Source organism: Lontra canadensis, unplaced genomic scaffold (assembly GCF_010015895.1).
Source record: "Lontra canadensis isolate GAN:19392208 unplaced genomic scaffold, GSC_riverotter_1.0 scaffold7, whole genome shotgun sequence".
NCBI lineage: Eukaryota > Metazoa > Chordata > Mammalia > Carnivora > Mustelidae > Lontra > Lontra canadensis.
This window is the reverse complement of record NW_022631001.1, coordinates 27,494,374-27,504,789: the sequence shown is the minus strand read 5'-3', so window position 1 is coordinate 27,504,789 and position 10,416 is coordinate 27,494,374. Positions and strand designations below refer to the sequence as shown.

Here is a 10,416-nt window from a genome sequence, read left to right as displayed (position 1 = left end):
ATTTGACAGGGAGAGAGATCACAACTAGGCAGGGGTGGGGGAAGCAGCCTGCCCCCTGAGCAGAAAGCCCGATGCGGGGCTCTATCTCAAGACCCTGAGATTATAACCTGAGCCAAAGGCAGAGGCTTAACCCATTGAGCCTCCCAGGCTCCCCAGCAGAGAAATCTTTTTGTCCAATTCAAATCACACAGAAAACAAGAAAAATATAAACCTTTATTTCTCATAGTCATAATTGAACCTTTACAGAATAGATTTCCTTCTCTCTCAAACTGGCAGAACTTAACCCTCTGCAGTAATCTTGCTTTGAACAAATATTTGGATGATTTTCTTTCGTATCTCCTTGGTCTTCACAGTATAGACTATAGGGTTCAGCACAGGGGGTACAAGAAGGTAGGCATTAGCCATGAGGGCATGAGTCAGTAGTGAAAGGTGCTTTCCAAAACGATGAATGACAGACACCCCAATAAGTGGAACATAGAAAATGAGTACAGCACAGATGTGTGAAACACAGGTGTTGAGTGCCTTCAGCCGGCCCTCCCCTGAGGCAATGGCCATTACTGTTCGGAGTATGAACACATAGGAGAGGAGGATGGAGAGGGAGTCAGAACCCTTGGTGCAGACGACAGCAATGAGGCCATAGAGACTGTTGACCCGGGTGCTGGCACAGGCAAGGTGCATGACATCTTGGTGGAGGCAGAAGGAGTGGGAGAGAATATTGGAGCGGTAGAAGGGAAGTCTTTTGATGAGGAAAGGCACAGGAAAGACCACACACACTGCCCTTGTCAAGATGACTGCCCCTGTTCTGCAGATCACACCATTGGTTAGGATGGTACCATACCTGAGCGGGTTCCAGATGGCTACCACCCGATCAAGGGCCATGGCCACCAGCACGCCAGATTCAATGGCGGAGAAGGTGTGAATGAAGTACATCTGAACAAGGCAAGCATCAAAGGCAATGGACTTATGGTTAAACCAGAATATGCCTAGCATAGAAGGCAAAGTACAAAGGGCAAGCCCCATGTCTGCCAATGCCAGCATGCACAGAAAATAGTACATGGGGATATGCAGGGATGATTCAGACTTGATGGTAGAGATGATGACACCATTGTTAAAGAGAGCAATGACATATATAGCACCCAATGGGAATGCCATCCAGTAATACTTTTGTTCAAGGCCTGGAATTCCAGTTAAGACAAAGTGAGGGTGTTGGAAGTAAGAGTGGTTATTATCTGCCATGAAGCCAGTGTGACACAGGCATGAGGAGGGTGCTTGTGGGATCCTGATGGGTGACTTCCTAAAAATACAGTGATATAGCAATATGTTAGAATCTGACTCCTGGGTGTGAAACAATTTTATTTTCACATGGGTGGGGAGGGTATAAGAGAGGACTGAATCCCAAAATTATTATTCCATGGTTTATCCTGTTGAGGAAGATTCTACTGGCTGAGGGGAAAAAGACTTACCCAACTATAAATAAGTCACATTCACATTTACTTTTGCATCTCTTATAATTTTTTAATAATTTGCCTTCTGCTCCTCAATTCTTGAATATTTTATCTCCAGGCTGTTTTTATCTCTGGCTGACCCATGCTCATGATGAATCAAAAATCACGTTGAACCTGCTTTTGAAGTCTCCTACAAGATCCTCTTTGAAAGATTTCTGATTCATATTTTCCCAGCCTTAGCCAGGACATTTTCTCTCTTTCTATCGAACATCCATTTCTTCACACTGCTCTTATGAAAAAGGGCTAGCTGTTGGTTCAAATATCTGGCCTATTAGATTGCCAGTATACATTTCTTTCTAAAAACTATTATTTTAGTTTTTGTCTGTTTTTGTGATTTTTGAGAAATAAAATGTTATATTTCTCAAATAACTGGAATAAAAATTGGAAAGGAGAGAAATGTTTAAGAGGTAGACAAATAGAGGAGAAAATAAAATAAGGTAGAGGGAGGGAAGGAGAGAAGAGAAAAAGAATAAATAGAGAAAACAGAGATGCAAAGAGCATCAGAAGTAAAAACTTATCTATTTCACATTTTACTAATAAAAAAACTGAAGCCTAGATAAAGAAACAACTTACCCTCAGTCAAATACCTAGTTAGTAACAAAGCAGATAAGAGAGAGGGAAAGGCACAGCCTTGTTGAGAAATATTACAGTTAAGTGCCATGGGAATTTGAGTGTTCAAGTAGAGAAGACCAAGTCAAAGTTAGATCTCTTGGCCAAGGTGCTTACTCCCTAATATTGGTCCTTATATTTTGTTCTTTACCTATGTTGCCCAGGATCTAAAAAACAGGAGGAGTTCAAGCTTATCTCCTAAAGATTAGGCTTTTAGATCCCAAGTTCTTCCTTTGAAAGTTAATCTAGCCCTGACCCTCCACGGTTCATACTGCCACATATATGGGAAAATAGACTAAGTGTTCTGTATCTGCCCCCAGGATACCATAAGCTAATGGCCTTGTCATAGATCCTAAATTGTAGGAGCAGGTGAACAATAAAATAAAACTAAAAAATTTTCTCTTTTATGTGAGTAATAGCAAACAAACAAAAAACACACTTCCACCAGTCTAAGGCAACTTCCAAGTTATCTAGGCAATGTAGGATATTTGTAGATGATAGAATAAGATTAGGACTGGCCTTCAAAGGAAAGGCTGACTCTTCATTATACCAGGATGAATGATAGCTACAGAGAATCTGAGGAAACAGGGAAACAGAAAAATCTTCCTGATGTAGAGATTAATTATAAGCACACCTCACTTGACAGTAGAGCCACAAACTCTCTTATCAAGGGGGAAATTCCCAAACTTCAATCATTCTAGGGTTCTAAATGGAAGTAATTTTAAAAGTCCAGTGTCTAACCAATATGGAAACAGTTATCCAGTATTCTATAGGTGACATGTATCTTCTGCCTACATTAGTTCCAACGACTGGGAGTTCCTACACTTTAAGGCAATGCATTTATCAGAGAATCAGCTATCTATCCACTTGTAGAAAAAGGTGACCTATTACAATGAGGTTAAAGAAGTTATCTTCACATCTTTCCCTTAAAGGTGTGAATGAGAAAGAGGGCCAGAACATAGGTTATGGAGTGCTTGGGTTGGAGAAAAGAGGACAAAGGAAAGATAAAGGGACAGGAGAGAAGAGGCTGGGAAACAATTAGAAACTTCAGTGATGGTATCTTAAAATAGTCTGTTGATAGGCCAACTTTATCCTCTGATTTTTCTCTAAAACTTACCTAGTTGCTGAGAATGTCCCTAACTGGAAGAGATCTTGAGCAGCCTAAGACTTGCCTGGCAAAACCATTGCCACTACCCACATGAGGACTTTTATTTCTTGCACTGCTCCAAAAGTCCTCCTCCTACTACACCATGGAGAGTTTCATGGGTCAAGGAGCAGGGCTATTCCCTGGAGCTTCTGAGATTGAGGAGGTCTCCCCAGGGCTACAAAATTGCCTCCTAAATATCCATGTCTGGGATATAAGATAGTGTTGAGGAGTCTAGTAGAAAAAGGTGTTTGTTTTTGTGTATGTGTCTGGAAGGGTTCAGCTCAGTCATGGTCTCTCAAGGCCATCTTAGCCACCTCGCTCTTTCCACACTCTAAACTGATGATAGTTGCCTTTATTTTTCTCAAAACATAGCAAAAATAACAAACAAAAATATCTCTAAGAAAAGTGACTCCAAGATTTTCCCATTCTATTTTCCCATGAAATCTACAGTCGAAATGATGCCCCCAGTGAATGAATTTTTCCTGATGTTTTATCCGCATTTTTCAGTTTTCAATATCAACCTGATAAATCTAGCTGTGCACTGTGCAAAACCTGACTAGATAAGGAAGAAATGCTCATATAGAAAGAGCTTCATAGACTAAGCTTTCTTAATCAATTGCCATTATCTATACAATAGTCCCACAGTAATTTAACATTAATACAGATTACTCTTCAATACCACAGACTCTCAAAGTGTTCAGTTCCTTAATAAAATAAAATTCATTTCTACATAATATGATCATTCTTTTAATACTGTTTGGAGTAATTAAGCTGTGGAATTGCTCTACTTGAAATAATTTAACCTCTATATTCCACTGCTCATTACAAAGGTGACATTTTGCAACTTAATTCACTCTTACTCCTATTTTTCATCTATACTGACAAATAGGAGTTTTGTGTAATTGAATCACTATAATTTTATTCCAATCTCTCAACCAAAATGTTTTAAGAGAATCTCAACCAGGCTCTACTTTCAGTGCGGAGCCCTACACAGGGCTCAATCTCATGACCTGAGCCAAGATCAAGTCAGACACTTAACCTACTGAGCCACCCAGGGGTCCCTGGACTCTGATTTCTTTTCACTTTCTGTCTATTCGTCAGAACAAATATAAAACTAAACAACTACTATCTCTCCTTTTAAATTTCAACCTCATCAAAGATGAAAATGGATAGAGGACACTGACTACGCAATAGGTCAGACTATACGGTCTTATAGATTTAGAGAATCTATCTTCCATTAATTATTTCAGTTCTCTTTAATTGGATTTAATACCATTCCTATCAAAAGCAGTTTCAAATATTCACATTTCCAACCCCCCTCTGACTCAGTCTTTCTCTCAGCACATTCTATAGCAAAACTGTTCCCCTACTCATTCAAAAGAATTGTAATGATTTGATCTAGTCTTTGTCAGTACCTTACCTCTCTTAGCTACTTCTTGAAATATATCCACACCCATCTTTTCCTTCACAGAGTTCAAGTAAATTGCCTCTTTCCAGGTTCAATATTAACCCTACCCCAGTCCTAGAGTCTTTGATTCCATTTCCTACTTTAATTCTTGCTTTTCTCATTCAATTGTATGTATAAGCAGATTCCTTCCAAATCTATATCTCCGATCCTCATCTTTGTGTTGAGTTTCAGACACTTATATGTATCTGTCTGATGGTCATCATCTTTACCTATACATCACTCATATTCATCAAAATGAACAAGTCCAAACTATTTTTTTATTATGTTATGTTAGTCACCATACAGTACATCATTAGTTTCTGAAGTAGTGTTCCATGGTTCATTGTTTGTATATAACACCCAGTACTCCATGCAATATGCGCCCTCCTTACTACTCAACACCATGCTAACTGACCCCCCCCCAAACCCTCAGTTTGTTTTCCAGAGTCCATAGTCTCTCATGGTTTGTCTCCCACTCTGATTTCCCCCTCTTCATTTTTTCCCTTCCTTCTCCTAATGTCTTCCATGCTATTCCTTATGTTCCACAAATAAGTGAAACCATATGATAATTGACTTTTTCTTCTTGACTTATTTCACTTAGCATAATCCCCCCCCAGTTCTGTCCATGCTGATGCAAAAGTTGAGTCTTCATCCTTTCTGATGTCTGAGTAATATTCCAACTTTCTCTCTTCACAGATGACATGATACTTTATGAGGAAAACCCAAAGACTCCACCCCTAAATTATTAGAGCTCCTATAGCAATTCAGTAATGTGGCAGGATATAAAATCAATGCACAGAAATCAGTTGCTTTCCTATACATAACAATGTAACTGTAGAAATCCATAATTTTAAAAAGCAACTTTATGCTTTCTCCTCCATACTTTAACTGGCTATTTCTTTACCTTTTTTTTTTTTTAAGATTTTATTGATTTATTTGACAGAGAGAGAGAGAGCGAGCGAGCACACCAGCAAGGGGAGAGGGAGAGGGAGAAGCAATTTCCCCACTGAGCAGGGAGCCTGATGTGGAGCTCAATCCCAGAACCCTGGGATCATGACCTGAGCTGAAGGCAAACAACCAACTGAACCACTCAGGATCCCCTATTTCTTTACCTTTTTATCTCAGTTGATAGTTCAATCCATTTAGTTACGTAAATACAAAACTATAAGTCATTCAATAAATAGTGAGTCCTGACACTTATATATTAAATATAAATATTAAATATTATATATTAAATATCTTAAATGTTTCTGGTATTGTTCCTTTCTTTCTATATCAAGCAATGTTTTACAGTTCCACACCCTCTATTTCTCCCACATAGACTTCTTCAATTACATTCTAAGGTTTTTTTTTTATTCACATAAAAATAAACTGCTTTGCTTGTTCTTGTTCTTCCCTGTTCCTTCTTTCTTTTAGTTATGTGTGAGAAAATGAGGTTTCTCTTATTGTCAATTTCTTTAGAAAATATTATTCTAATAATATTTGGCACTAACCAAATTCAAATTGGAAAGATGTCTTATTACATGTAGTTAAATTATTTCATTGCCACATAAATTTGATTTTTTATGAAAGTCTTATGAAAAAATCATGAGAAGCTGAAAATGCATTTACAAATATTTTGTAAGTCTATGTATCTTGTTTTTCCTTAAGCAGTTTTCATAACATCAAGATAATTTTTAACATTCCTGCAAGCCTAAATTTTCTCCAAAACATATACTTTCTTATTGACTCATTCTTAATACATTTCTGAAGCATTTAAAAAACCGAATTACTAGAATTTTTCAAAAACAAATGCTTCAGTTCATGATCCATGGCTATCTATTGTATGGCAAAGGTGATCAAAACATATTTGTTGTGGGGACACCTGGGTGGCTCAGTGGGTTAAGCCTCTGCCTTTGGCTCAGGTCATGATCCCAGTGTCCTGAGTTCGAGCCCCACATTGGGTCTCTGCTCAGCAGGAAGCCTGCTTTCCCAACCCCCAGCCACCTGCCTCTCTGCCTACGTGTGATCTCTCTCTCGATCTCTCTCTCTCTGTCAAATAAATAAATAAAATCTTTTTAAAAAAACATATTTGTTGTGTTAAAAAAATGGAAGTTTAGAAGGACAGAAGAAAGGAAGAAAGGGAAAAAAACAGGAAACCAAGAGAAGATAATACAATGAGAAAATGGGAGAGAGAGAGGGAGGACATAAAAAAGATGGATAAGCCTTGAAAGGTAAATTTCAAAGAAACTGACAACTGCTCTTATGAGAGTTTCCATTTTTCAATGGTTTTAAAATTTATATCCAATGAAATTTACTTCTTTTTGTGCAATTCTATTAATTTTGGCAAATGCAGAGAGTCATGTAACCACCTCTTTAATCCAAATACAGAAAAGTTCCATCAACCCAAAACAGACCCTTATGTTACACCTTATATTTGATCCCTTATAGTTGATATCCCTTATAGTTGATACCCCAAGCCCTTAACAACTACTAATCTGTGGTCTGACCCTATAACTTTGGTTCATTAAATGGTAATAATCTTTCAAACCTGACTTGTTCCATTTAACATAAGCATTGAGATTTATCCATGTTATTGCTAAACAGTGTTTCATTGAATGGATATAGATGATATGCTGTTTATCCACTTGGTGGTTAAAGGACGTTTATTTATAAATAAAGCTCTTATAAGCATTCACACGTAGGTTTTTATATGTATGTAAGTTTTTATTTCTCTTGTTTAAATACCTAGAAGTGGATATCCCAGGCATATCTCTTTTTTTACAGATGTTTTTATTTTTATTATTTTTATTATGTTAATCACCATACAGTACATCATTAGTCTTTGATGTAATGTTCCAAGATTCACTGTTTGCATATAACACCCAGTCCTCCATGCAATACGATATCCCAGGCATATCTTAAGTATTCATCTAGCTTTCTAAAAATTACCATATTGCTTTTCAAAGTGGTTGTACAGTTTTGTATTCCCATCACCAGTGTATGAAAATCCTAGTTGCTTTTGTTCCAACCAGCACCTTCAATTATCAATTTTTTTGTCATCCTTACAGGTATATATTGACATTTCATTATGGTGGTTTTAATTTATATTTTCTTAATGATTAATAATGTTGAGCCTCTTTTTATGTGTTTATTGCCATATATATATATATTCTCTGGTGAATTATCTGTTCAAATATTTGGCCTATTATTTCTGATTGGGTTACTATTTTTTTGAATTTATAGTTTTTTAAAAATATATAATTTGATTAAAAAAAGTTATTTATGTGATTCGTGACTTGTCTCCCTAGTCTTTCTTGTTTTTTAATTCTCTTAGCAGTGTCTTTCATGAAGCATTTTTATAAAAAGATATCTTATAAAAATATTTTGATGAAATATATATATATATATTTTGCTTTGAGTTGTGCTTTTTGTGTCTAATTTAGGAATTATTGGCATACCAAAAAGTCTCAAAGACTTTCTCATACTTCCTCTTCTAGAAGTTTTATAGTATTATGATTTACACTTAGGTTTATGATTATTTTGTTTAAAAGTAAATTGATTTATTTCTGTAGGTCTTGTTGTATATTCTCTATACTGTTTCACTGATTTATGTGTCTATCCCTTTGCCAAAACCAAATCCTTCCAATTATTGTAGCTTTACAGGAAATCTAGAAGTCAGGTATTGAGAGTCTTCAAACTTTCTCATCTTTTTCAAAATTGTTTTGTCTATATTAGTTTATTATTTATTTAATATTTATTATTATTTAATTTTTTAATTTTAATTTTTTATTTAATTTTAATTATTTAATTTTAAATATTATTTAATATTTAATTAAATATTAATATTATTATTTATATATATAATATATAACATTTATTATTTATTTATTTATTTATAAGATTATTTATTTATTTAGAGAGAGTGTGTGTGAGCAGGGGGAGGGACAAGGAGAAGAAGGGGGATAGAATCTCCAACAGACTCTGTACTGAGTGGGGAGCATGGGGCTCAATCCCACAACCCTGAGGTCATGACTTGAGCAGAAATCAAGAGCCACCCAGGTACCCCTGCATATACATATTGGAATCCGCTTACATAGGTCTACAAAAACATGGCTGGGATTTTGATTGACATTATATTAAATCTTTAGAACAATCTGGATAGAAATGATACCTTAAAAAGTGTTCATTTTCACCTTTTATTTAGGTCATCTCATGTTTTTTTTTTTTTTATAGCAATGTTCTATAGTTTTCAGCATAACAATCCTGCACAAATTTCATTAGCTACATACCCTGGTGTGTCGTTTTGGTGCTATTATAAATGGTACTTTAACAAAATCCACTTTTCATTACTCATTGCTAGCATGTAGAAATATCACTGATTTGTTTATATTGACCTTATATCCTGCCATCTTGCTAAACTTGCCTTTAAGTTTCTAGGACCTTCTCACAGATTTCTTGGGCATTTTTAAATATAGACTGTCATGCTATCTGTGAATACACAGTTATGTATTTATCCCTTCCAATCTATGTTTCTGTATGCATTCTATATACACTCATTGTACTGAATAGGACTTCCAGCAAAATGTTGTACAAGAATGATGATAGCATATGCTCTTGCCTTTTTCCCCAATCTTGGGGAGAAAATATTAAGTCTTTCATCATTAATTATAATGTTAGTTATAGATGTCCTTTATGAAAGTATGGAAATTCATCTTGTATTTTTAATATGCTGAGAGTTTTGGCCATGAAAATGTGTTGGATTCAATATGCCATTATGGGCTTTGAAAGAGGAGTAGACCACATACATGAGAGCAGCTTCTAAGACAGGAAAGTGACAGCCAGTCAACAGTCAATGAGTTAGAGAGCCTACAGACTGAGTCTGGTTTGTTTTTTCTATTAGTCCACTCACTTGGACTATAGACATGTTCTTTTCCTAGCAAAAATGTTGAATTCCATTGTCACATATATTTTTGGGAATACTGGCTTATTTGGGAGCAATGAGGTTACCTAGATAGGTTATGAAGGGGAGGAACAAATTTTCCTTTGTCCAAGGTTCTTCTTGCTAGACTTAAGAGTTAAATTTACATGAAACAGATTGACAGAAGAAAAACCCTACATTTTATTAAGAGCACACAGGCCTAATGATGAAATTGAGATCCAAACAAATGATCAGGGCAGGCAGTTTTTATACATTTCATACAAAGAGAAAACAAATGTGTGAGAAGTCGGCAGAATAAACAAAACAGACATTTTGGAGTTTAAGGAAGTGAAATTTTCAATAAGTGAAATTTACTTTATGTAATAAAAAAGTAGCAAGATTTATTTTTGAAGCTTTCTCAGCTTTAAAGTTTCTATCTTTGGTGATAGGGATGTCCTGTTACTTAGTACAGGGAGGGTGTTCTTCATATGGGAAATATATTTCCTGCTTTCAGGAGTGACAGAAAACTGTCTGAGTGTCCCTGCACTGGCTGTTACCCAGATAGTTTCACTTCAAAATATCCAGGATGCCATCGTGGTACATTTTGGCAGCCTGCTGTTGGCCCCTACAACCACTAGGATAGCATTTGCTTACTCTTTCCCTCCCAGCAAATGTTAAATAGTTGCCGTGTAGTGAGCTTGTACTGGTGGATATAAAATCTGAGAATTTGTTATGAAATTTAGCACGGATTATTGTTCTAATTGCTACATTTCTGTGGCAACATTGACAGTTAGCAAAAATGGTATTT

General features: G+C 36.0%; 1 protein-coding gene across 1 annotated transcript; it reads right to left on the bottom strand.

Annotated features, from left to right (window-relative positions):
* Window positions 1-279: 279 nt before the first annotated feature.
* On the bottom strand, window positions 280-1,236 carry LOC116865326 (olfactory receptor 51H1-like). The gene has a single exon (XM_032853596.1). It carries the CDS (start codon window positions 1,234-1,236, stop codon window positions 280-282), a length of 957 nt encoding a protein of 318 aa, XP_032709487.1.
* Window positions 1,237-10,416: the final 9,180 nt, after the last annotated feature.

What these genes read in the sequence shown, in the direction of transcription:
- LOC116865326 (XM_032853596.1), bottom strand. Translation starts at nt 1,236, where the DNA reads ATGGCAGATAATAACCACTCTTACTTCCAACACCCTCACTTTGTCTTA.